The 26394-nt window shown below is 56.5% G+C and overlaps 2 protein-coding genes across 9 annotated transcripts; both read left to right on the top strand.

The window, feature by feature from the left end:
• The first annotated feature begins 29 nt into the window (after positions 1 to 29).
• KLC4 (kinesin light chain 4) lies at positions 30 to 22329 on the top strand. Of its 8 annotated transcripts, none has more exons than XM_052701309.1 (15): positions 9122 to 9388; positions 9564 to 9794; positions 10105 to 10183; positions 10270 to 10495; positions 10794 to 10881; positions 11230 to 11331; positions 11654 to 11827; positions 11982 to 12081; positions 12570 to 12622; positions 14387 to 14454; positions 14536 to 14644; positions 15334 to 15456; positions 21470 to 21594; positions 21682 to 21739; positions 21810 to 22329. In XM_052701309.1, exons 1-15 carry the CDS (start codon positions 9140 to 9142, stop codon positions 21897 to 21899), a joined length of 1875 nt encoding a protein of 624 aa, XP_052557269.1. In that variant the 5' UTR covers positions 9122 to 9139; the 3' UTR covers positions 21900 to 22329. The 8 variants fall into 8 exon arrangements, with proteins under 8 accessions (XP_052557227.1, XP_052557250.1, XP_052557236.1 ...); XM_052701300.1 differs by having other exon boundaries at positions 15334 to 15483; XM_052701267.1 differs by lacking the exons at positions 21470 to 21594; positions 21682 to 21739; positions 21810 to 22329 and adding exons at positions 30 to 151; positions 1090 to 1248 and having other exon boundaries at positions 15334 to 19345.
• Positions 22330 to 22429: 100 nt separating this feature from the next.
• LOC128089793 (heme-binding protein 1-like) lies at positions 22430 to 26089 on the top strand. The gene is made up of 5 exons (XM_052701542.1): positions 22430 to 22618; positions 22720 to 22805; positions 24977 to 25118; positions 25218 to 25401; positions 25480 to 26089. Exons 1-5 carry the CDS (start codon positions 22459 to 22461, stop codon positions 25652 to 25654), a joined length of 747 nt encoding a protein of 248 aa, XP_052557502.1. The 5' UTR covers positions 22430 to 22458; the 3' UTR covers positions 25655 to 26089.
• Positions 26090 to 26394: the final 305 nt, after the last annotated feature.

The following is a 26394-nucleotide window of genomic DNA, read 5'->3' as shown; positions in this document are numbered from 1 at the left end:
GCATGCGGCAGAGGGCGGGAGCGGGCCGGCCGGTGGCGGCCATGTCGTGCTTAAAGGGGCTGCGCCCGGCGGGGGGCGGAGAGCGGCTGGGCGGCCCTGCTGTCGGGCTCCACCTCCCCGCCCCGCACCCGCAGCGCCCCGCGTCGAGCAGGTAGGTCGCGGGGCCGCGGCGCGGGGCTCGGTGCTCTGCCGCGGGTTGGGACGCGGCCCGGGGTGGGCTCGGCGTGGGGCGGGCCGGGCGGGTGCCGGCGGCCGGGCCGGGAGGGCCGGGACGAGCCGAGGGCGGCGGTGCGGGAGCCGCGGGCCGGGCCCGGCGGGCGGTGGCCGCTGGCCGCGACGGGGTGAGGCCGGCACCGCGAGAGCGGACTTCGTCGCCAAGCTGCGCCCTCGGCCGGGCGGGCCTGCGGGAGGCCTGCGGCCGGCCGGCCGCTCTATAATTAGGCCGCGTCCTCAGCGCCGGGAATGGCTTTCGGCGGAGGTTAAATAATAGCGCGGCTGCGGCCCCGCTGCCTCGTTAGTGTGAGTGCGCGGCTCGCCCTCGGGAGCCGGGGAGCGGACAACGACGGGGCTCCGGGGCGCGTGCAGGCTGTGCGCTCCGCGGCCGCGCTCCGTGCTGTGCCGTTCGTCGTCCCTGTGAAGAAGCCGGAGAACGAGCGCTTCCCGGCAGCTCCTGCCCGCGCGGCGCGGTGCTGACACCCCGGGCTCCCGGCGGTCCCGTCCCGTGTCCGCCCTGTTCTGCGGGCACGGCAGTAGCGCGGTCGGGGAGTTCCCTGCGGCTCCGCCGGCTTGGCTTTAGAAGCTGGGACGGGAGCAGCGGTAGTGAGACAGGTGAGGCTGATGCCAGGCAGGGATGCGGGAGCTCCAGCTGGAAGTAGAAGGTGTAGCTGGAAGCCCTGGGGGTGCGCGTGCGAAATTCGGCCTCTTGTAACTCGGTCGGCACTCGGGAGCAGTTTGGCGGCTGGCTCCCGTGGATCCCTAGAGGTGGGAGCGCGGGGCTCGGTGTGTGTGGCTGTTTCTGCGCTCCCAGCAGAGCGCCCAACGTAATGCCTCTGGAGCCTGACTGCATCTCCTCCCCTCCCCCTGCCGCAGTGTGGTTGGCTGCTGAGCGCCTGGTGCCCGCGTTTCTGCTAGAACGGGGGGCAGCGCGGCACTCATCGCTGGAGCTGCGCATCGCCGCCGCCCGTGCTTCTCCGCGGCTCCGGGGCATCCGGGAGTGCCGGCACTGGACAAGCCGCTGCAGGCATCCAGGTACTGCTGCTCTGCGGTGCGGGGTGGGCGGAAGATTCCCATCTGGTGACTGTGAAGGGCAGGGTGCCCAGCCGTCCTGTAACAAAGGACCGCTTTGAGCTGCGATTTCGAGGAGAGCTGACGGAAACTTTTCTCCTGGGAAGCTTATGGTTAGGCAGGTAGGCGCAGAATTGCTCTGTGGTAGCGCTTGAGAGGGATGAAGGGATTTCCCTGGTTTGCTTGTCCCAAGGATATGCAGCGGGCGTGCCTCCTGCTGCCAGACAAAGCCGGAGGAATGATGACGGAGGCAGCTCCCTAGCATACAGCAACGGCTCGCAAACTTTCAGAGCCTTGTTCCCACACGAGCCTCCCTCCCGCAAATAAAGGGCGTACAAAGCTGTTCCCAAACAGAACTGCATCTTGGGCAGGGGGGCAGTTCCTGGTAAATATCTGGGAGGGAAAAGATGCAGCTAGGAGGTGACCGGAGAGGGCTGGGGGATGGTGTTGCGGCAGAGTGCTCTGGTCAGGCAGCCGGGAGAAATTTGCACAATGATGAGAGGCAGCAGCAGCGGAGGCTTCCCTGAGCCCTGCCTGGCTGGCAGCTGGTGCTCTCCTGCGGCTTTGCCTGAGCTGCTCCGTGCTAGGGTCTCCTCTGGTGCCCTTGGGCTCTGTTCCCGGTGCCTCCTTGTCCGGCGTGGAGAGGTGGAAAAAACCACTCTGCGAAAAGAAGGGTGGTGTTCAGTGCGTGTGGGTCAAAGATCCAGCCCGCCCAGATGCAGAGTAAATAAACATGGCTGAGCTTTGCTGCAGTTGGCAGAAGGAGAAGGAAGCGTGTGTTCTCCTCAGCTGTTTCAGAGGAATGCCCAGGTAGGAACAACAGCATTAACACCAGAGACTTAAATGGATCTTGGGGGCACGAGGGACATGTTTCAAGATGTTGGCAGAATTGTTGGATAAAGGCTTGATTTGCTAGGAAAGAGCCACGTAGCTCCAACTGGTCCGGGGAGCCAGAGGTAAGCAGGATCCTTTGTTTATTATGCAGGTAACACTTTGGTTCTGTGGATTTGGCAGCCTTGTTACGGTTTGAGACCCATTTGTTTCTGGGAATAGCCTATAGTCAGCTGGTCTCTGCAGCTGTCCCAGGTATGCAGTGGAGAGGGTGTGGGTGCTGTGGTGCCTGTCAGGGTCCACAGCAGCCCTGCTGGGCTGTCCCTGTGCTCCTGAGGCACATCCAGCGCGTGGCTCTCCGATTAGACAGATGCCTGTGGAGGCATCGACTCCTGGGAATTATTCTGCCTGCTTTAATACCACTTCATGCTGTCAGGGCAAGGTAATGGCTCTCGCTCTGTATTCTGTACAGCAAGACTCCCAATCAGATTTTGAAGCTAGGGAGAGATGCGTGTCCTGGCTTTGTTCCAGCTGCTTAGCTCTCGTCTCCTCTAGCCCGGAAACAGGTTTTAATGGTGTTCCACTGTAGTCTCTTGCACAGCAGATGCAGAGTGGATTTGGTGAGCCACTGCAGACATGAGCAAGAGTTTAAAAACAAAGTCTTAGCAGCTGGTCTGGAGATGCTGGCACAATTTTGCTGGTAGATGTGTTAAAGACTGCAATTCCTCTGGTTCTAGTGGCCCAGTGAAAGGTGTGTTTTCCTGGACAGCTGGGAGAATAGCCCAGCATGAGCTGCTGGAAGGCACAGACTGGCTTTCTGCTAGTGTACCGGTCTATTTATTTCTTTTTATTGTACCTTTGTTGTCTCCAATGTCTGTATTCTGTGATTGCTGAAGAGCAGAAGTAGTAAGCCCTTCTGATCTTGAAAGGAATGCTCTGAAACAAAGCCAACCAGATCAGCTTCTCCATCTCCCTCAGAGCAGATATGGTTTTGGAATACTTGCTTTAGTAACACAGAATTGCTTACCCTGGTCATCTGCTGCCAACCACAACAAACCTCGGTAGCTTTTGATGTACTGTTTTTAGGTGTGCACAGGAAAACAGGAGGGGAAGAGAAGCTTCCAGGTCCTTTCTGAGCTTGGATCACTGTGGCCAAGTGCCCAGAAAGCCAGCTTACCACCACCTTGCCACAGGTTTCAGAAGGGTTATGCTAATTGAATTTTCTGTTAGAGATCAGAGGGTGGTGAGGAGCTAAAGCTTCTGGGGCAGAGAGGAATGCTTTATGCTGAGGGGAAGAGCATGAAGGGAGACTCCGTTCTATTTTTGTGGGAGAGCCCTTCCACATGAGCTGCAAGCCTGCTTCCTGAGTCCTAGTTAATGCCCATGGGACTCTTGCAGCCTGCTGGTTAGTACAGGCTTTCCCAACGGAGGCCTTCTGGCATCTAGAAGAGCTCCTGGTGCTTCACACCCTGCTGGAGCTGGCATGTGTCAGCTGCTGCTGAAAGAAGCAGTTCTGGCCCTGGTCCCTGTCCAGGGCGTAGGAAGGGCTGGGTCCTTTCCAGCAGCACAGTCAACTTGTGCTGAGTTACAAATGACTGTAAAGCCTGGGGAAACTGGTTGGATGAAGCATTTCTGTGCTCGAAGACTGGCTTTAAAACCCTGCAGGAAGGTGTGTGGATGCTGAGGAGAGTCCCATGTTTGGGCTGCGGGAGAATATAGGTGAGAGCTCTTTCTCAGTTCCCAGCTCTGCTGTTGGATGGGGATTGCATTGCTTCTCTTTCTGTGTTACAGAGAAGCCCTGTCCTCTTATGACCTGGTGAAAGGGTACGTGTGCTACATTCCCTTTCCTTGGGCACCCGGTCAGTGTCTAGTGCCAGGGTGCCTGGTCCCTTTGTCCTGGAGTGGAGCTTAGCCAAGGGAAATGCAATGAGGAGTTTATCAGATAGAATTTCAGATTAGAATTGTCATCTTTTTGTTCTTCCCTGGATAGTCAAGCTGTATGTCAGGAGTCTGAAGAGAGTGTAGGATCTCCATCTTGGGAGATAAACAATTCTTGACTGTACACATCCATCAGGTTCCTGATCAGAGTGGGGGGGATGGATCAGTGATATCAAAACATCCCTTTGAAACACCCATCACAGGCTCTTTAATTAGGGAGGAAATTGCAACACAGCATTCTGTTCAGTGTACGTGAGATCATCTGTGTGTCATTTTAACTTCTGAGGCTGTCTGCAGTGCAGGAAGTGTCCACACTGGGGTTGGGGGACAACTTGGGACAGAAGGTGGGGCTCTTAGGTGCTCCTTTTTAGGTCTTGGGGTGGAGAAACTTGTCAGCCAGAGGTAAGTGGTGGCGGAGCCTCATGCCTATCAGAGCTGAGGTAGCATCTCTCGGCTCTGGGGTCGCAGCTCAGATATACCCCGGGTTGTTGCTCCCAGGGTGCTGACCCCTTACTCATGTTAGTGTGTTCTTAGTGGCTCTAAGGGAGTGAGAGATGTGCCTGGCACTGGTGGCAAGCATCACAGGGCACTGTTCCTGTTCTGCCTCACGTGAACTTCAGCAGGCATGAGACTTTTGCTGCCTAGTTTCTGGCTATTTGTCCTCTAATTTCTGGCTGTTATTCACAGCTTGTAGGAGCTCTTAATGCTACCCTGAAGCTGATTGCACACCCATCTGTCTCTCCGCTTGCAAAACATCCTCCCCTTGTCTTTGTTCCTAAAGCCTTAACACGTGTGTGTGCAGCTGCTTGTAGCTGTGAAGTCCTCGGATGCTGTGCCTCTTATGTGCTGTGCAGCAGAGCAGCCTGGAAGCGCTGATTGCTGTACGTGCAGCCTGGCAGCAGCTTGTCCCTTCTGCAGGCTCTGCTGTGGGGGCCCTGGGGTGGTGACCCTGAGCACAGTGGCTCTGCAGTGCTGTGGAAGGGTGCGAGTTTCCTGGCAGTGTCAGCATGCCCTGTTGTGCAGGGAAGCCTCGGTGGCTCTGTGCAGCTGGTCGCCATCTCTTATGGTCTGTTTGTTTTCTGACGCTATGGTATCAAAATATGGAACAAGCTTGTGACACCACCACCTCTGTGATAGTTAAGCCTTGTTGCTCTGCTTGCTTTTTACTGCTTGTATTTTAGTTTTTTGGTGTGCAGGGTATTAGCTCCACGTTTTCATGTGGTATCCCTTAGGAGTGGAGAATCTGTTGTCGCTTCGTGGGCATCCCCCTGTCCTAAAAGCTCTTTGTTGTTGAACAGCAATGAGCTGGCAGGGCACCAAAAGCAGGAAAGAAAAAAAAGAAAACAACAGAACCTTTTGGGCCACCTGTCAAGCAGATCAGCCCTACCTGCTGTGCTAGGTAGCAAAAGCACATCCCACAGCGCAAGACCGGGATAAGTATTGTGAAAATAAGCTTTCAGTCATCTGTTTCAATTTCTAAAATGCTACCATGGATATTTATCTCCCAAACTTGTTCGCTTCTGCCATGAATCAGTCTTATTCTTTTCCACAGGAAGCTGTTTTGCAGAACCCAGTCATTTTCCTGCAATTACCATATTTGTAGATCACTGTCTCTTTCAGAAGAGTTTGCTGCTAAAATCTGCGCTCACTTCTCTCCAGAAAGCCCTGGCAGGCCATCTGCAGCTTGAAGGAAGCTGCAATTATTGTCCTGACAGCATCGCTTGTGCAAGCTGTGACAGTACCCTGCCTCTTACGTATTCTTGGTCTAGGAACATGCAGAGAGTCAGCGAGGTGAAAGGAATTTGTTGAGGCGTGCACAGAGGTAATGCCCACCTGAAGTCTGTTTCTGTTGTACTTGAGCCCTGATTTCTCTGGTCCCAATTTCGTTGCTCTCTGTAGCCTCCGAGCATTAGGCATCGTGATGTAATCTTTCAGATTCACTTGGACCCGTTTAGTCTGGCATCCTTGTCTCTGTGGCAGCAGTTGTGGGTTTGAGATACAGGCAGGGAAGTTTTCAGCTCTTTCCTCTTGAAGCTCTTGCGTGTGGGAGTGCTTTTTGGAGGCAGTGGGCTGGTGAAACTGCTGATGCTTAGTGCTTCCCCGGTGTTGCACTTGCACGCAGGAAGAAGGTTTGTGCCTAGGAGGATGTGACAGCTGGTGGATTCCCAGCTGGTTGCTGCGGCTGCCACAAAGCTCAGTGCACGCATGTTCCTTCCCTGCCTTCCTGCGGCACCCCTCCAAATGAGAGCAGTGGCAGGGAGGGGAGGCCAGTCCTAGCAGCTCTCCTTAAGTAGGGAAGACGTGCCAAGTAGAGCGGAAACGTGCTGGTGGAGGCCTGAGCTGCTGCACCCCGAGCTGTGGGGAAGGCAGCAGGAGGAACCAGGAGCTGGGTGCCGTGGCTCCCCAGGATCTTGCTGGAAAAGCTTGCTTTCTCCTAGTCTGCAGCTCCTCCTTCCAAAGGCAAATGCTGGTGTATCCGCTCCTCTCTGCAGGAGCCTCTGAGTGCGTTTTCATCCCGCAGAAAGGACACTGCATGCTCTTCACTGAATGTGTGGGAGTAGGAAGAGTGCTTATGCAGCAGCCTCAGCCTGCCTGACCTTGGCGTTGGTTGCCATAGAGTGTGTTTCCTCTCCGAGGGCTGTGCATACACTGTGGACCCGCCAGCCCTCTGGAGAGTGAGAAATAAGGCTCTGTAGGGAAGAATGCACGCTTCAGAGGGATAAGAAGTCATCTTCCAGCAGTGTTTGTGGGTTTTCTTCGCTCCACAAAAAGTATTTAAGGGGTTTCCTTGCAGCTGTCCCTTGTTGGTGTTTGGTAGCATGCAACCCCTGTGCAGTTGTCAGGTCTTGCACCTCCCAGACAGCCTGCTCTCCAACCTGCAACAGGAGGCTGGAGCTGGGTGCTAAGTGTGTTGTACCTAGCAGGGCTGTGCTTCTGGAACATCAGCTTCAAGGAGAAAGTCAGGGACTGCAGAGGTGTTCACAGTCAGTGACTGAAGAGGAAGTGACAGTGGTATGCCTTGAGGATCTGCAGTTCTGCGGTAGGATTCTGTTGGTCCTGGGGACTTTGGAATGCTCTAGTCTTTTTCTTCTGGAAGAGCTGAACAAACAGGATGTTGCTGGAATAGAGACTGGTGTTTTAACACACAGGTCAGCAGTTTCTCACCTGATTAGTAGTTGTGCACACAGTGGGATTAATGAGGCTGATTTCCCATGGATCTGGGTCTTGTCTCAGAGCTTGCAAGCTCTGGTGGCTTTCTGTCCTGGTCCATAACATGTACCTCTTCCCAGTGCTTGAGGTATTGTACTCCACAAAGATGGCTGCAAGAGCTCTGACCCTCCCTAAAAGGATGCAGCAGTGCTTCCTGGAAACTGTCAGCATTTCATGGCTAATCCAGTAAACAGGGACAGATGAATCACTCAATCAATCCACCAGATGTCTTATGAAAAAGTGGGAAAGGACATTGCTAGTTGAACTTTGGGCCAGATGGGATTATCCAGGAATGGGCGGCTGAGCAATTTGGAAATCAGGATTTAGGTGGTGGTCAGCTCGCAACAGACTTATTGGCAACAGTCTGTTCCCCAGTATCTTAGAGAGATACTTCATGCCATTCTTACCATTTCCCAGTCTGCTTTTGAGAAGACTAAATGTTGTGTTCCAGGTGAGACTGCTCAGTGTAAGATGGAGAATGCACAGGGTAACCACATGTGGAGCGTGGCAGGGGCTCAGAGGGGAAGGATGCAGTGAGATACAGTGCAGGGTTGGTGCTGGATGTTGAAGCAAAAGTCAAGTCAGTGTTGTGACTATGGGACTTGGTGGGGAGGAACTCAGTTCTTACTTAAGGTAAGAATGGTCTTCAAGAACAGCAGTGTTTCTGCCCTGCTGAGGTTTGCTAAGGTCTCTGCTGGGTGTTGAGAGTTTGCACTTCTGCAGGGATGTGCATGACTGGAATAGGAGCCGGAGAGGAGAGTTCAGTTTGTAATACAACTTGAGGAACTCCTGGAGGAGTGATGAGGAGAAGACTCGACCCCGCTGTTGCTCAGCACAAAGACACTGGTAGCTGAGCTGGGGGATCCTCCTGGGCAGAGCGTGGAGCCGGGGAGAAGCCCTGCCAAGGAAAGTGCTGCTCTTCCTCTTGCTCTGCCTGGGGAGGCATTTCTGCACGCTCCGTAATCCTAGGCACCCTAGAGCTTAAATAGTGCAGGAAGACAGAATCACTTGATGCCCTTGTGCAAGTAGCTTGATGTTTTTCTGCTGTGCATCTGGGAAGAATAGGAAAAAGGGAAGGAGTAGACAGTTGTACCAACCTGAGTTGTCCTTGAGCTGGCAGCAGGGCAAAGAAGGCTGGAAGAGCCATTACTGTTTGGAGCTGACACCCACACAAGGATGACAGTAGTGGAAATCTAGCAATTCCTGCATGTAAGCTTTCCCACAAAGATGGGATCCAGTTAATGCTGGTGGTGTTACATCCCTTACTGCTGCTGGGGTCATTCTGTGCCTGACCTGAGATTTTCAGGGCGTATGCTTTTTGTCAGGGAATTTTTGTTGGCTTGGTAAAGCTACCGGTGCCTCCCTGCTTGAGAGATGATCTTCTGGGAGATTGGCCTTTGAGGAGGCAGAATGCCTTGAGCTGGCATCCCTCTGCTTTCTATTCCCTTTCTTCCACAATCAGAAGAGGTGTTGAGCTCTGACAGCCTCCTTGCATCAGTGGTTTGTGGTAGGAGGTGCACAATCCCAGCTGCCAACTACAAATCTCTGCTCCTAAATGGAAACCAGATCAGTTTTCCTTTCTGTTGGGAGTGTGGAGGTGTTGGAGATCAGCTCTGAATTGAGCCTTTTTGTCTCCTGTCCGCATGTGTCACCTGCGCTGGCTGTCAGCGCTCAGTGTCACAGAAAGGGAGATGCATACCCTGTGTGCTGCTGAAGGGAGAAAGAAGGGAGGGCAAAGTGAAAAGGCTTAATGTGGGCAGCCAGTTGCCTCCTGAAGGAGGCTGTGATGCTTGTGTCTGGTTATAGCTCTTTGAAACAACAGTGAAGTCAAGTTTGGGTGCTCTCTCTCTCTCTGTAGGGCTGCAGGACCAGGACTATGTCCACCATGGTGTACCCAAGGGAGGAGAAACTGGACAAACTGAGCCAAGAGGAGATAATTTCTAACACCAAGCTGGTGATGCAGGGGCTGGAGGCTCTCAAGAATGAACACAACTCCATCCTGCACAGCTTGCTGGAGACCATCAAGTGTCTGAAGAAGGATGAAGAAGCCAACCTTGTGCATGAGAAATCCAACCTGCTCCGCAAGTCGGTGGAGATGATTGAACTGGGGCTTGGAGAAGCTCAGGTGAGAATGGCAGGCGCCATCCCATGTGGTACCTGGGGCTGACAGGGGGAGGCAAGCGTGTGGCTGTTACCAATGAGCTGCAGGGGTAGCACTGGGCTGAGGGTGGTCTCCAGTCGTGTGTGAGGGAGATAAAAGGTTATCGTCAATACTGACTGTGGCTGGGACTCTTGACAAGGTGATGATGGCACTGTCCAACCATCTGAATGCGGTGGAGTCAGAGAAGCAGAAGTTGCGTGCTCAGGTACGGAGGCTGTGCCAGGAGAACCAGTGGCTGCGTGACGAGCTTGCCAACACCCAGCAGAAGCTGCAGCGCAGTGAACAAACCGTGGCTCAGCTGGAGGAGGAGAAGAAACACCTGGAGTTCATGAACCAGCTGAAGAAGTATGATGAGGATGTCTCTCCTTCGGTATGCCCTTGCCCTGTCAAGCAGCAGCCTTTTCTGTTGGGGGGTTGGGCCGGTAGGATTGCATGAATGCAACAGCCTTGTTCTGGATGTTACCCCTTCCCAGCTGCAGTGCACAGCAGTGCTTGTAATTAGAGGAAGCCTGCCTGGGGCAGGGTCTTTGGTAAAACGTGGAAGAGAGTGCTATGATATGATGGGGGGAAACTTGGTTTTGTTGGGTGGAAGAAAGGCAGTAGGGATGACCAAGAAGTTAAGGGTATTGGTGGCAGCTGAGTCAGCCCAAACTGCTGTTCTCCGATTCCTGTTCTCTCAGGAGGAGAAAGAAGGTGACTCTACCAAGGACTCCCTGGATGATCTGTTTCCAAACGAGGAAGAGGAACATGGTCCTGGATGTGAGTGCTTGCTCATGCTTAGTTATTGCCTGTATCTGTTCAAACCTGCTGTGCCAAATGTGCCCTGGTGTATTCTGTGCCTGCAGTGCCCCACCAGCATAGCAGTGCAGTAGCAGCTGCCCAGCAAGGAGGCTATGAGATTCCTGCACGCTTGCGCACCCTCCACAACCTTGTCATCCAGTATGCTTCACAAGGACGCTATGAGGTGGCGGTGCCACTCTGCAAGCAGGCACTGGAGGACCTGGAGAAGACATCAGGCCATGATCACCCTGATGTGGCCACCATGCTCAACATCCTGGCGCTGGTGTACAGGTGAGGGTGGGGAGGGCAGGACTGAGCCAGGAGGGCTCTTCCTCTGCAGTTTACCAGGTTAACACGTTCTGGTGATAAGGATTTCTCCCAGCTTCCAGTGCTCTGCCTTTCAAAAAAAGGTTTTGGCACAGATGAAGTATTTGGACCACCAAGCTCCCCGATAAGTAAACTGAGGAAGGGGGAAAGGAGAGGGCTGCTGGAGGCTGATCTTTGTGGAGGGAGGAGTGTTGCTCATGGTTCTGCTTGCCACAGGCTGTGGTGTCCAAACCACAGGTAACTAACTGGCTTTGCACTGCAGGGATCAGAATAAATACAAGGAGGCAGCACATCTCTTGAATGATGCTCTCTCCATCCGTGAGAAGACCCTGGGTAAAGACCACCCTGCAGTGAGTACCTGCCTTCTCTTTTAGTCACTTCTTTTGACCACTCTGCATGCCACTGGGGCTAATGCAGTGCTCCTTTCCCTTGAGACTTGTCTGCAACCTGGCCCTTTGGTGCTGGGCTGGGGGCATTGTGTCGTATCTTCCTGCTGTCTTGTTCAGTATGGCCAATCAGGAGATGGCATCTTCTGGACTGTGCTGTGTAGGCAAGATAACTTTCTGCCTCTGGACCTCTATTTCCAGAAGCATCTGTACTGGCAGGGGTGAAAGAATGGGGCAGTTACTGCTGCTTGCTCCCCAGGTTGGTCCCACTGAATTTGGCTTTGTTTCACAGAGAAACTTATATCTATGCAGGTGGCTGCAACTTTGAACAATCTGGCTGTTCTCTATGGCAAGAGAGGGAAGTACAAAGAAGCAGAGCCACTTTGTAAGCGAGCCCTGGAGATCCGTGAGAAGGTACTGGTCTCATATGCTCTCCTTCCTTCCAGCTCAACCTTCTGGTTTTCTCTCCCTGCCTTACTGCACCTGAAAGATCCAAAACCCACCTAGTCTCTTCAGCTGCTGATTGTGCCACCGCTTTTCTTGTCCCTCCAGTGTTTGCAGTGTTTAGAAAGGCCTGATGGGAGGTGGGAGCTAGAATTTTTCCACTTAACCTCTGTAGTCCTTTGCTCTTGGCTGACGAGTGGCTGCCCTCTGGGTTGGGCTGGAGCTGCTTAAATGTCCCCCAAATGTTCATTACAATTTAAGTATTGTCGTCTTGTGACTTCTGTGTATCCAGGTCCTAGGCAAAGACCATCCTGATGTGGCCAAGCAACTGAACAATCTGGCCCTGCTGTGCCAGAACCAAGGCAAATATGAGGAGGTGGAGTACTATTACTGCAGGGCCCTGGAGATCTATGAGAGCTGCCTGGGTCCTGATGATCCCAATGTAGCCAAGACCAAGAACAACCTGGTGAGACCCTGGGAAGAGGCCATCTGGGAATGGGTGGTGGTGTTGTAGTAGACACACTGCTTGGTGTCTGGAGGAAACAGGGAGATAGCTGGGAGGAGTGGGGAGGGTTAATTTGTGTTGCCCAGTGGGATTGGAGCTGTTTTCTTGGTTGCAGGCCTCCTGTTACTTGAAGCAAGGCAAATACAGTAATGCAGAGGTGCTGTACAAGGAGATCCTTACCCGTGCTCACGTGAAGGAGTTCGGCTCTGTGGATGGTTTGTACACACTGTACTGGGGCAAGAGTGAATAGTTTGCTCTTTCCCCACCCGTGTGGTAGAGAGATGGGATACCTTGCAGGGCCCTTGTTTTTTGGGCAGGCCTCAAGACACCGCCATTCTAGTTTGTCATGCTGCTTCACTTCTTTCAGAAGGAGTCTTAGTGAGCTCTAGCTTTCAGTCTGCTAGGTTGGCAAGCAGTTGTGGCTTAACAGGGAAGAAGAGCATAGGGCTTCTCAGGCATGAGTTGAAGTTTCTCCTGTAGTTCTGACACAGGCAGGGGAAGAATTTGTTCCCTCTTTCCTATGCTTTGCGCTTGCAGTGTCAGTTGCCTTTCTTGCGGCTGTAGCCAGTGCCTGGAAGCTCTGTGATGAGCTGCTGGCTTTGGAGATGGTGCTGGGCTGTGCAGAGAGCAGAGCAGTAGTGGAAGTGGCAGAGTAACAGATAAATTGGTGAGTGGAGCTGTCTTTCATTTTTTCCCCACACAGAAGAACACAAGCCAATCTGGATGCATGCAGAGGAGAGAGAGGAGATGAGCAAGGTGAGTCTGCGCTCGCGGTGCAGCCTGTTGACAGCAGCAAGAGCCCTGATAGGGGAAGGAGATCCTGGGGTTTTGATGCCCTCGTATCACAACCAGACTTTCCTTTCTGCAGTCTGAAGAGCTGTTGTGGCCACTGATAAAGGAGTGGTGTGTGGAATGGGGGAGGTATGGTCGTTCCTTGGGGCACTGAGGAATGAAGGCTCATCAGAGGACCTGATATTTTACTTGGAGGGGGGAGTTATTCAGCACCTCCACAATGGCTGCATGCTCTCTGTTTTAGTGAAACCTCTAAGGCAAGCAGATGATGGAAGATGGTTGATGGCAGTGTGCTGCAGGGTTTTGGTGCTGCCAGTACCCAGAGCACATCTTGAGGCTGCCTGGAAGTGGGTTAAGAAGACACTACTGTTGTCACCTTGCTTAGCAGGCAGGTCTGAACCTTATGGAAAAGAACTCCAAACAGGTTTCTAGCTGTTCGATGTCTTAACTGGCCTCTGAATAAGGGCCTTGGATTTGGCAGAGAGGCTTTCTGTTGCAGCTGATAAATGCAGCAGAGTTCAGTTTGCTTTTTTGCCAGGAGGACAAAACAGCAGAGTGAATGGCTGCTACTACAAAAAAATGTACTGGCTGTAGCACCACATTGCAAGAGAAATTGGGTGGAGTGGGGCCCAGGCTCACCTTCTTACTCTGGAGTTGAGACACTTCTTTCTGATGGTGTCTTTAGAGAAGTGCAACATCATGAGCAGACTGTTGCAGTGTGGAGCTATGCTCCAGTTAACATAAGCTTTGCAGCAGGGGTGAGAGAACAGAATGCCTTTGGGAAATAATCTTTGTCTAAATTTGCTGTCCAAACCAGGCCCATTGAAACTGTACTGTCCCTTTCTCTCCCAGGCCTGTAGAGCAGGCCTGGAAGTCCAGCCCTGTAGGACAGATCTACAGCTGGAAATTTAGTTAATTTTGCAGCCTGGGCAAGAATTGAGCAGCTTTTCCTGCCCTTGAGATGGCTGTCTGTAGGCAGCTGCCCAGGTTCAGTGGCATAACATATCTGATGTAGTCTTTCTAGCTGGGTGTTGGTGACTGCAGCCCTTGAGTCTAGGCTCCTTTTCCACTGAGGCACTCAGCAGCCTTCCCTTTTGTTTTGGTCACCTTGGTTTTGAGTCCTGAGTGCTTCTAACCCTGCACTCACCCAGGCTCTGATGCAAAGAAACCCAAGTGTGACTCTGGCTTGGGAAAGCACCTGTGTGTGGGATTATGATCCAGGAAGTGCAGTGGGGCTTTGTAAGGAAAGTGATCCCTGCAAGGGCAGTTTCTTCCAGGCTGGGACGATTGTCAGAGGGAATGCACAGCTGTGGAGCTGCTGTTCCTGGCAGAGGCAGGACCAGTTTTATGGTGCAGAAGCTATGGAATTTGTAGGTTTTGGTAAAGCATTTTAACATTTTGCATGCCAGTGTTGGGAGTGCCATGTACTTCCAGCCACTGCTTTTGAGCTTTGTTGTCCTTGCTACCTTTGGTGCCACAGAAGGGGCAAGGAGATGGGAACACGCTCTTTGCTGGAGGTAGGGCACCACGTTGTCTTGTCTCAAATAATTTGCAGCAAAAAGGTTTTGACCTTTCTCTCCAGGAACCTGCTGGGACTTCATTGCAACACTCGTGTGTTGTGTTTTCAGAGGCTGGGCTGGTGTGAGGGTACAGCCTTGGACTTGACCCTGGTGCCAGTGTGAGAGCACAGGCCAGGGGGTGGCTAACAGCGGTCTTTTCACCCAACAGAGCAAGCACAGAGACAGTGCTCCCTACGCCGAGTATGGTGGCTGGTACAAGGCCTGCAAGGTTAGCAGGTAAGAGAGGTTTGTGAGCAGCTCTAGGCAGTGGGTGAGGCGTCCCCAGGGCTCCCACTCACCTGCTGCTTGTTCCCATAGCCCGACTGTGAACACCACTCTGAGGAACCTGGGTGCGCTGTACCGGCGCCAGGGCAAGCTTGAGGCGGCGGAGACCTTGGAGGAGTGTGCAGTTCGCTCTCGGAGGCAGGTAAGCCCACGGGGACCTTCCCTGGTGGGTGGGAGGATGCTGTGGGACTCGGGGCTAGCAGGCTGTGGCGTTGCCCTGCGAGTGATGAGGGTTGTGCTATGCCTTGCAGCCTCCTGTCTGTGACTTGTATTCCCGTAACGCTGGAGCGGCTCGGTGGTTGAGGTTCCATTTGTGCAGGGGATGCGCTTGTGTTTGCATGTGTGGGGTTGCACTGGTGTATGTATGTATAGATGGAGCATCTGTTGGGGTGTATGTATGTGTGTAGAAATAGAGCTGTGTTAGGGCTATGAAGCTTTGTCAGCTGAGAGGAGTCTGCACTTGGTGAGGTGTGTTCTTCCTACTAATTTGTCCAGGAATTACAGCTCCTGCACTGGGAAACCTGTGGTGTAAGTACCCAGCACGAAGAGTGAGGGACAGCAAAAAGCTTCACATATCAGAACATGAAGGGGGGAAAAAAAAGGCCGTCAGCTTTTTGAGGCAGCAGGCTCTTGTCACTCAGGGTGACATATAGCTTATAAGGCATTCCCTGAACAAGAGCTACTGAATTCAGGATGCTGTTTGGCTCCGTCCTTCTTGTTTGGGAGAATTCTGGCTGCGATGGGACGATGACAGAGAGAGGGAGAAGGACCAGGCAGATAACAGCATTGAAGAGCAAAGTCTGGTGCTTCCTTATTCCTTTCTATTTGCAGGGCATTGACCCAATCAACCAGACGAAGGTGGTGGAGATCCTGAAGGAGGGTGATGGCACAGAGAGACGTCGGAGCCTGGGTGGCAGCGTCAAGTACGAGAATGCCACAGACGGTAGCGAGGAAGTGAGTATGGGCGTGGAATGGAGCGGGGTAAGTACAAGACACCATCAAGAATGGCCTCAGCTGGCTGCTGGAGGGAAGGGACAGCCTGGCTCAGGGCTCTCCCCGCGTGGCCTGTCGTGGCATCCTTGTCTACCTCCATTTGTTCCCTGCATACTTCCTTCTCCTCTTTCTTGGCATGAGCCAGCCCACAAAGGTGCGCGTCTGGTCCTGGCTTGTCGTGTACAGGCCAGGCACTCTGAAGAGTTCTCACTTCTAGGGGGCTTCCAGTTCCTGGCAGTGCACAGCATGAGCTGGTCCTGGCCTGCCCTTAATCTTAGCCTTGGCAACCTTATTAACACCTCTCCCTGCTGCTCTCCTCTTGAGGCTGTGGCTGAGTGTCAGCCCCATCTCAGGCCCACACAGCCTCTGTGAGCAACTTGCCTTTCTGTCCTGCAGCGCACCACAAGTGATGCTGGGTCTGGGGAGGTGTGTGTGTGTGTGTGCGTGTGTTTGGTGGGGCTGTGACTGTGTCTGCAATGTAAGGAAATAGTCCACAGCCAACACCTTTACTGTCCTCTTGTGGTCTTGTGCCCCTCCTGTGGGCTGTGGTCAAACAGGGGTTGGAAAAGGCAGGTTTTCTTGGGATGCCTGGCTGGGCTGACCAGCGGTGTCAAAAGAGGCTGCTGTTAGCTGAGGCTCATTCAGGGTGACCCAAGCCTACTGTTCTTGCCCTGAGACTGAAGGGCACTGTGGTCACTAGTACTGAGTTTGGAGGAAGGTAGCGGTCCAGGTCTGGGACAGGTGGTTTCTTCAAGGAGGAGGATGGAGAAGAGGCAACAAGTGAGCATGGTGCTGGTGGATGCTTGGCTTGAGGGCTGCTGGAGCTGTTAATGCTTACCATTCTTCCTGCAGACTCTGGCTGAGAGTGTAGTGTAGCTGGCGCCTAGGGCTGGCTGCAGCCTGGCATAAGCGATGCACTGAGCATGAATCCTCTACTCCCCCTCACATCTGCTGTCACTAACCCTTCCCCACGTGGCCATCCTCACCCGCATGAGCTGTTCCCCTTCTTCCTTCCTCTTCCCTGTTGCCATGACAGCCCCTCAACATCCAAACCTAAAGCCTGGCTCTCTTGATTGTGGATTGTACCCCGAAGGTGGCTGGAGAGGGCCTGGGGAGCTGAGCTTTGAAGGGGCCCAGCAGCTCCTCCAGATGCAAGGCTGTTCTTTGTCTCAGCTATTCATCTTCAAGGGTGAAGAGGGTCTTAGTCCTGGCCCTCATGTTCCCTGTTAGTGGAGGGGGGAGAGTGGAGGGAGGAGGGCTGCATCATTGGATTAGGATCACCCAGTCCCTGACCTGGTTGGTGACTGCAGCACCTCCTGGCTGTGGTTGGCATTGGCTGATTGCTTTCTGCAATGCAGCATAGGCCTTGCTGCTGGCCTCTGAGCTATCAGCCGAAGGCAAGCAGACAGTGTCACCCTCTCCTGCAGCCTTGACCCAGCAGATGGGGATATCTCCTGCACCTACGGTTCTTTCCCAAGGGGCTTGTCAGGGCTGCCCACAGTCAGCTGTATGGAAGGGGCTTGGGGGGGCTAACTCAGCACCCTGGGGATATGGCTGCTGTCATGTGGTGCTTGGTGCTCTTCCTAGCTGGCTGCACACACAGCCAGCTCCCTCTGCCCAGCCAGCACCCTGCAGCTCCCCCCTGGAGAAGGCTGGGGCAGCTCCCTCTTCTGTCACAGTCAGTTGTTCCTTGCACCGCTGTGGAGATCTTGGGTTGTAGTGCCCAGGCCCACCTCTGTTGCCATCCCTTTAGCTATCTGCTGCTGCAGAAATAGCTCTGGATGCCCCAGGAACACCAGTGACTGTACCCTGCTGCCCAGGGTAGCTCTAGAAACACCCCAGGGCCTGACCGAGCTATTTGTGGCCCAGTTAAAATATGAGCTTGCTAATTTAGCTTCACCACCCTCCCTCCCCACCTAAAAGTGGCCCATGGTCACTGCATGCAGCCTGGGACCTGACCCACCAGCTCCCTGGACTACCTGCAACCTCATGGGCTTGTAAACTTTGTCTTTCTCCTTTCTGTGCACTAGGCTTAAATGCCTCCCGAGACTCCCTCTTTCCCCTCCACCGCAATCAATCACCTGGATGTTTGTGTTGTATCTTCCAACTTTATCCTCCACACCATCCCTCCTTCCTCGGCAAGGACTCCACGCCAGTCCCCCAACCCTCCCGGCGCGTGAGGGCACCACAGCACCTGCAGAGGAGTGCCTGGGGCCTCGTTCCAGTCCCATGGCCAGCAAGAGCAGGAGGAATCTGCATGGAGCTGCCTGCTCCCCCCTGGTCAGGGTGGTGGGCCATCATCCCCTTGTGTGCCCTCACCTCCCAGCCTGCCCTTGCACAGCTCTGGGGACCAAGCCTGCAGGGGATTGTCTTCAGGTGTATTGACTCCACCATCATTAGGCATCCTGAACCCTCATAGCTTGTTCCCTCCATCTCTGCAGAGGCCAGGATGGAGGTGTGAAGATGGGAGGGCTGTTTAGGGACACAGAGGCCCAGCCTTGGCAGGACTGTTGTGTGCCCAGTTATTTTCTTCCCTGTAGGCATAGCTGATGTTAGTGCCCTGTAGTGAACCTGCGCTGACCACCAATGAGTTGGGCTCTACCTGCAGCACAGGGCAGCCTCCCTCTTGCTCTCCTCCTCCTGCTGAGCTCTGCAGCTTAGGGCCAGCACGTGGATCTCTGCAGGGCATGGGGACGGAGGGTGGCCCATAGCTACTTGTGCATCTGAGCTGGGATTGGGAGTGACAGTCAAGGGCTGTGCATCAGACAGGGACGTGCAAGGGCAAGTGTGCACTGTTGCCAACTCCTGACCTGATACTGTAGCTGAGTTTCTTGCTTGGTGGTGTTATCGGCTGCCTGTTGCTCCAGGGTCGTTGGTTGTGTGCCCTGAGAGAAGAAGAGGTGAGGGTGAAGCTATATGCTGTTTCTTGGAGGCAGAGGGAAGAAATGTGGGAGGAGAGCAGAACTCTTCTGTGATCAGTTAGAAGTGGCTGAGATGGAGAACAGGCTGGTTTGAAGTAGAGCAGGTGAGAGAAAAAGGAGGTGCAGAGAAGGGTGTGAGGAAAGGAAGAGCTGGGGCTTGGGGTGTTCCAAGCACGAGTGGGAGATGAGCTGGCTGAAGGGGGATTTGTGCAGGAGGTAAGGCTTTCCAGGGAAGAACAGGCCACATTGCTCAGGGAGGAGTTGTTGAACACAGGACGTGGCTTACGAGGTGTGGCCCTTGGGGTTGTGACTTGCTGTCCTTCCTCATGTAGAGGGCAGGATTGTCACTCTGTTGCTCCCAGGGAGGCAGTGTTGGCCTGGGCTTCGTGAGGGTGGCTCAGTGCCTGTGATGGGACTCCACCAGAGTGCTGTCAGTCGCTGCTGAAGAAGGGGATGTTTCCTAAGGCCTTGAGCCTCATGGCCTCAGATGCAGACCTTCATCCTACCTCCTATAAGAGGTGAGCCTGGGGAGGCTGCAGGCAGCAGGACAGAGCCCACAGGCCAGCGCAGGATTCCCTCCCCTCCCTTATTTATTTAAGTAGGTAGTTTCTCTCATGCTAGTCATCTGGTAGGCTGTAATAATAAATGTGCTTGTGTCTGTCTGGGCCTGGCTTTCCTGTGGTGATGCAGAGGCCTCGGGGCACTTGCATACTGCTCTCCTGGGAACTGGTGCTTGCTGAAAGGAGATCTAGGGGCTTAGGGCTCTAGGGCCGTGCCTTCCCTGCCCCTCTCTCCTGCTGCTGCTCCATGGTGTTGGAGCGTGGTGAGTCCCCAGAGTTCAGGCCTCAGCACCATCTGCCTCTGCTTTGCCTGCCATGGACCTGGTGCTGTAACAACTGTACCTGTGATTAAAGGGAGACAGACCTGAACCGCTGCCCTGTGCTTCTTTCCATGCTTTGTAGGCCAGCATTGGTCAGCCCTGGGGCGGTGGGGGCAAAATGCTGCTGGATCAGGTGTGGGTGCTCAGTCTGTGTGTATGCAGGGGCATGTGCTGCTGCGTGGATGGTGTGGGCGCATCTCTTCTGGGCTGAGCATCGGAGCAGGACTCGGCTCCCTGCTTCAAACTGGGGTTGCTTCCAACCATAGCTCTGCAGTCACACTGTAGGGCTGACGTGGAGCATCTGAGGTTGGTTCTTTCTCAACTGCTGTTTTCATTAGCCAGAAAAATACCCCACTGTGTCCTCTGGTGCTGAGCTTTGCATGCTCTTAAATCCTGCCTGAGTCCTTTGCCTCCGTGAAGCAGACTGCGTGAGTGTGCAGGGGAGAGTGATTCAGTGCTGAAGCTGCTGCTTGTGCTTTGAGTGCTCTCGTCCTCGTGGGTGCAGTGAGGTGGGTGCTCTGCGGTAAACCAAGTGCCTTCCATGTTCTGGGTTAAAAATAACCTGCAGAAGAGGGAGTGGGGAGAGAAAGAAGGCTATTTTTAATCCAGCATGCAGCAGAATTTGGTTCTGGCATTGAGCTGCAGTTAGCCTGCATCACTGTAGCTGGGCAAGTGTGGCTCTGTTCACCACCCCTGACTGTAGAGCTTACTTGGGTCCTGGGCAGCTTCTTGCTGCCTCTGTACCATGGTCCTGCTCCAGTGCCCCAGCAGTGCTCCCTTTTCTACCTCTGGCTGCTGTGTCCTGGCAAAAAGAACAGAGCTTGACATGACAGTACCCTGCCAGGAGGGTGGTAGCACAGGGGCTAGTGGTGGCAGGGCTCTTTTGCTTCTTCCCCGTCCCCTACTTTGGTAGTGCCATGCTGATGACCGGCTCTTCTAAAACCCACCTAGGATGCCTGCTGGAGGAGCTGAATGCTTGCCTCGCTAATGCTGATGGTGCTTTCTGCATTCCTGGTGCGTGGGTGCCTTGCTGCAACAGCACACAGATCCTAGTTTGGAAGCCCTTTGCTCATTACCACAAAGAGGCTTATTTGGTTTATCCAGGAACAGATGGGACCAGAATCAGGAGAAAGGTTTGCTGTTAGGAAACATCCTGTTCACCTGGTAGGGGGGGTCTAGGTCTGGATCAGCATTGGGTAACCAGAGCAGGGAAGTGTTTCCCTGGTGCCAGGGTGGTTCCTGGAAACCTGGGAAAGAGCAGGAGGAGCCTTAAGGCAGAGCCTGCAGAGCTGCACAAACAATCCTGGGGCTCTGGCTGCTGCTGGCCGAGGCCGGGGGGCGTTCTGCTCATGGAGACTATCTAAGGGTAGCACGCTTGCTCATAAAGAGCAGAGGGCTTTGGTGGTGCTTTACCTCCATTTTCTTACTGCCTCCTTGTGTCGGGGAGAGGCAGCCCTTGAGGCCAACAGGACTGGCACCCAGGAAGACTGCTGTTAGCAGATCATAAGAGCAAAAGCAGTCCCTCATCAGCAGTGATGTTGCAACCCTCCTTAAGGAGGTTCCTGGCTATGCAGGAGAGCTTGGTGATGGTGGTACAAGGTGGCCTCACACTGGCAGCATGTGCTCTGTATGTGTGGAGCAAATTTAGATGGGCTGGAGCCTGGCATGGGCTGAGTGCCCCATAAGGGGCCCCAACAGCAGACAGAGGAGCGCATCCCCCGTGGAGTGGAGCTGCCTGCACTGCTCAGCAACTACAGAGACAATGGCGAGAGTCTTGGGGGGGCTTTCAAGGTGGGCTGAGTGAGTGTGGTGCGCAGAGTGGTGCTGCCTGACACGAGTGTAGCTGTGAAACCAGCAAGCTGGAGCAGGATGAACACTGCATGGAGAGAGAGAGAATGGCACTGGTGGAGCGAGGAGGGGATTTGGGCTGGTCTCCATACTAGGAAGAGAGTCTTTGAGGCAAGCGACCCAGCAGCACATCCTGGCCCAACCGAAAGTATCCCTCAGCGTGGGGATTCCCACCAGCACCTGCTCGGACCTCCTCATAGCTGCCAGCTGAGCCGTAGGAGACGGAACAGGGCCAGGGCTGCCTGGTGCGGCCTGGTTCACAGCACACTCGAGCTTTCTTTGTGCTGCTCAGTCCTCGCCCCCCGGCTTGTGTCTCCGTCTCCAGGACGGCAGCGGTACCCTCCAGCGCAGCAGCTCCCTGGGGAAAATCCGGGATGTGATCCGGCGGAGCAGCGAGATGTTGGTCAAGAAGCTGCAGGGCAACGGGCCCCTGGAGCCCAGGAACACCAGGTAGGGGCTACGGCCCGGGTCCTGCCGGGCCGCGGTGCCGCTGCGGGATCGGGCGTCAGACGACCCCTCTTCTCTGCTTTCTCGTAGCATGAAGCGAGCCGCCTCGCTAAACTACCTGCACAAGTCTAGCGATGCTTCGTTCGAGGTGAGCGGCGGAGCAGGAGCTGGGGGGCCTGGCGCTGGGGGCCCGTGCTGACACACGCCGTGTTTTTCAGGGTACCCAAGGGCTCCGCGCAGAGAGCAGAGGCCTCAGCGCCAGCAGCATGGATCTCTCCTCGCACAGCTCCCTGCTCGCTTCCAACTGAGCGCCCGCGGCAGCTTGCCGCAGCTTTGCGCTGCGTGGGGCAGCGCCCGGCCCCCTCCCCACCTCCACCGCTCCGTTCTCCTCACCGCGGGCTCTCGGGCCGCCCTTTGCCGCCCCACCCCGGGCCGGGGGAGCCCCTAGCTAGTTTGGGAAGCGCAGCCCGCACGCGTGCTCCTGTCCCGAGCGAGCGGGGGCCGGGCGGGTAGGGGGGTGCGGGCCATCACCGGCTCACGGCGCCGCACCCGGAGCACCGCCGCGCACCCCCGCCGCCCGGACCGCCGCACTCGGGGGCGCCCGGACCGCAGCACCGCCCGGCATCGCCCACCCGGGGGCGCGGCGAGGCGGGGAGGGGGCACAGCCCCGCCGCGATCCCGGCTCCCCTCGGCTGCTGTATGTTATTTTATGAAATAAAGCCACGACCCTCCCCGTGACGCCGGGCGCTCCTTGGGGCGGGGGGGGCCGCGCGCGGGGCTCGGGGGCGGGGAGCGATGACGACGGCGGCGATGACAGCGCGGTGACGCCCCGGAGGGCCGTTCCCTTCCGGAGCGGGGCGGAGGGCGATGGCGCGCATCACGCTGGAAGACCTGGACAGGCTGGGCGACGAGGAGGAGGAGGGCGAGGAGGAAGGGGGGGAGGACGAGGAGGACGAGGAGGAGCGGGGCCGGCTGTTCGCGCACTGGGAGGCCGTGGCCAGCACGCACCGGGTGAACCTGCCCCGAGGTGAGCGCCGGGGGAGCCCGGCTGGGGGGCGGCCCGGCCCGGGGGTGCCTCCGCGCCTCCACGCCCGGCCCGCCGCCCCCGCGCCGCGCTTTGCCTTGCAGACATGGCGGGCCCCATCGTCCAGATGAACCGGCACAGACAGACGCGGGAGGCCGTGCCCCACGTCGCCCTGTCGCAGCACGGCAAGGTGAGGCCCCGCTTCTCCGCTCCCGCTGAGCTCGCGCCGTCCCGCTCCCGGCCATGGAGCTGCCGGGCCGGGCCGCCGCACCGGGGCCGGCCTGCACTGTGTAGGCTGCGCTGCCTGCGGGAGAAGGGAGGGCTGGGCCCGCAGTGCGCCCTGCGGCTCCGGCTCCAGCGCTGCGTGCGCTCTGGTTGCCACTGTAAGAAAGACGTGAAACTACTCGAGAGTGTCCGCAGGAGGGCTGCAGGGCTGGGGAAGGCTCTGCTTGAGGGGCACTGAGGGCCCTGGGTTTGCTCAGAGCAGAGGAGCGGAGGGGAGGCCTGATGGCAGCTGCAGCTCTCCCAGGGAGCAGAGGGCAGCGCTGAGCTCTGCTGTCTGTACAGCAACAGGGCTGAGGGAACGGCATGGAGCTGCGTCAGGGCAGGGCAGGTGGGGGTGAGGGAAAGGCTGTGCCCCAGAGGGCGGTGGGCACGGCACAGGCTGCCCAGGGCAGTGGGCACGGCCGCGATGCCGGAGCTCAGGGAGCGCTGGGACACCACTGACCCTGGGGCTGGGGTGCTGTGTGGGGCCGGGGGTTGGGCTCAGTGATCCTCGAGGGTCCCTTCCAGCTCGGGATGTTCCCTGATTCTACAGTTCTGTTTGTCAGACTGAGCGTGTCCTGTGTGTCAAAACTGCTGTTCCAAACCTGGTGGCTTCTGCCTGAAGATCTCCCGCTCTTGCTAAATTGCACACCTCCGCTAATCTTTTACACAAAAAGGTGCTTTGAGAAATAACTGCAAAGAAGCGCTCGTCAGACTGGTTCTTGTGTCTCTTCAAGCTTGGTTGGGCTCGCTACCAAGAAGATATCTGTCAGTTGTCCTCTAGATGAGGAGAGCTTAACCAGTTTCTTCTGGGCTGAGGTCCAGCAGTGCTGCCTGCGGAACACGTCTCAGCATGTGGGTTGTGCAGCTCTGAGCTGGGCTGCTCCACGCTCCCTCTTTCCTGCTCTTCTGGGTCTCAGGGCTTAATCTGGGCTCTTCTGTACCTCCCCCATTGTGGGCAGGATTGCAGCCCAGCACTCCACGGTGCCTGAAGACCTTCTGTTGCCAATGGCACCTCCACTGTTTGAAGAGGATTCTTGGAGTTCAGCTCTGGGGCTGTGCGAGATGAGAGCCACCTCCTGGCACAAGTGCAGGGGCACTCCACCATGGGCCCTTGTGGACACGTTCCCCAGGCTTGGGCGGGTGGTAGAGCTTGGTGGCTCCTCTTGAGCTTCATGCCATCCTCTTGGAAGCACTCAAATAACTGCACCACCTGCAGAGCCTTGCTGACCTCGGCACTGAGCATCAGAATCCCCACCCCACATGGCAGGGAGCTGTTGCCACCAGGTACAAGTGAGGCATCGTCACTCTTTCTCTTGCCCAGGTCTCGTCTTCTGGAGCGGTGGTGGGTCAGTGTAAGGGCCAGAGACTGCAGGAGGACCCGGCACTGTGCCCTGCTGGATTCTCAGATGTTGTCACAATGAGAATTAGACAGTATTTCATGGGCTTCCCCTATCTGGCAAATGCTGCTGCTCTGCTTTGCTTGGTGGGATGTTGGCAGGCATGGCTCCATCTGGAGGGTGTCTCCCTTGTCTCTTGTCGGGCTTCTCCAGAAAAGCGAGCATCTGTCATGAGCTTGTGACCCATTCCGCAGCACTGTCTGTTCCCTTTGCACCAGCTGCGCTCATGTCTCTTTGTCTTCATGTCTCTCCTTGGTATGGGAGAAGGATCCAAGAGGGACTTTGTTCCAACCATCTCAGCCCCTCCTTCCTCCCGTGCTGCTTATCATCCCACACGCACACAGCGCTCCAGTGCTGCGCCCCGGGATCCACTCAGCCCTCCTGGAGGCCTTTGGGTGCCTGGAATCAGGAACATCCTTGTGCATAGGCAGGACAGTGACGGCGTGGAGCAGAGTCCTGCGCTCCCTGCTGAGGATGCGCTGCATTCCGTGTGCATGCCAGGAGCCTCCAAGCCTCCCCCCTCCCTGTCCCATGTCTGTGCTGCCCCTTTTGCTGACTTCTGCCCGCTGGCATTACGTGTCGCTGCCTGAGACGTGTGTGTGACACCAGCTCCCCTCGCATTCTCTGGCCTCCCGTGCCAGCAGGGCCCGTCTCCCCGCTTCCCGCTGATGTGCCCTTGTCCTGTGGCCTGTTTCAGTGCGAGGAAGCGGCCTACGAGGAGCGGCAGTACCCAGCTGGGAAGTGGGCCTGTGTCACCAAGGGTGAGCCCCTGTATGAGCAGAGCATCTCCCTGAGCTTCATGAAGCTCATGCGCTACATCTGCAAGGAGAACTCTGTAGGTGTGTGCAGGCAGGACCGAAGGGGCCAGTGGGGGGGAGCGGGGCGGGGGGCCGGGCTGCCAGCCCAGCTGCCTCACCATGCCCACCACCTCCTGGCAGGTTGCTATCTGGGCATGACCGTCCCGGTGCTCAATGAAATCCACCTGACCAAGGAGGGGACCGAGCTGGAGCGCGAGGTGCTCACTGCCTACTACATCCCTGGAGAGTTCCAGCAAAACCCTCCTGCCCCCATGGACCCCGAAATCCACATCACCGAGAGGGCACCGCTCCGGGTGATAACCAGGTGACCGTGGGGCGCCGTGGGCAGGGGCTGTGCCGGCAGCGAGCCGCCCCGCCACTGACGTTGCTCCCCTTGCCACAGGGTGTTCTATGGGGTGACCACCGAGGAGACCATTCTGCGGGAGATCTCTCTCTTCTGGGAGCTCCTGGGTTCCACGGATGCTGTGCTGCAGGAAACCTACATCGTGGCCGTCTATGAAAACCCCAGCATCCCTCAGCGCCGCAACGAGATCTGGTTCATCCGCCGGGCAGAGTGAGGCCCCGCTGCTGTGCTGCGCTACGCTTGGCGAGCTCTGACCTGGAGGAGACGGCCACGCGCCCTCACCCACCGCTCACCCACACACCCAGCTGGGGCACCCAGCCGGCACGCCGCACCAGGCGGTGACTGAGGGCTCGCCCGGCTGCGCTCCTCCGGCCCCGGGCGCGGGCTGCGGGCTCGTGCCGGCCGTGTAGTGTCCGGGTGCCAAATGGCCGCCCGCGAGGCGTGGGGCTCCGCGTGGGCCTCCGCGATTGCTGCACGGAGCCGCCGGAGTTCTGCCGCGGGGACGGGGATCGGAGGGGAGAGGGCCGGTTGCGGGCACGGTCGCCCGGCAGCCGGGAGGGACGGGTGCCACGGTGCCGAGGGCACCTGGAGCAGCGCGCTTCCCCGGGGGAGGCCGGTGGTGCCAATTCAATAAACCCGCTCGCACCGCTGCGGCCGTGGGTCCCTTGCTGCGGGGAGCGGGGGAGCCGCGGGAGAGTCTCGCCGGGACCCGCTTCCAGTTCCACCTGCGGCTGCTCCGACCCCGGCCGCAACCGCAGCGGATTCGGGCAACGGGAAGCGGCGGTTTCTCCGCGGCGGCGGCCGGGACTCGGCGGTCTCGCGGGCACGGGGCACACGCGGGCCGGGGGCAGCCGCTCCTGCAAACCCAACGGAGGGCGGCGCTCCCCACCCTCCCCGGCCCCGCCCGGTTTCCGCCTGCCGGCCCTCCCCCGGAAGCCCCTCCCGGCGGCGGCG

The sequence above is a fragment of the Tympanuchus pallidicinctus genome, unplaced genomic scaffold, assembly GCF_026119805.1.
Source record: "Tympanuchus pallidicinctus isolate F22 unplaced genomic scaffold, pur_lepc_1.0 scaffold1, whole genome shotgun sequence".
In the NCBI taxonomy this organism is placed as follows: Eukaryota; Metazoa; Chordata; class Aves; order Galliformes; family Phasianidae; genus Tympanuchus; species Tympanuchus pallidicinctus.
Note: the sequence above shows the minus strand (reverse complement) of the source record. Positions and strands in the feature narration are given on the sequence as shown.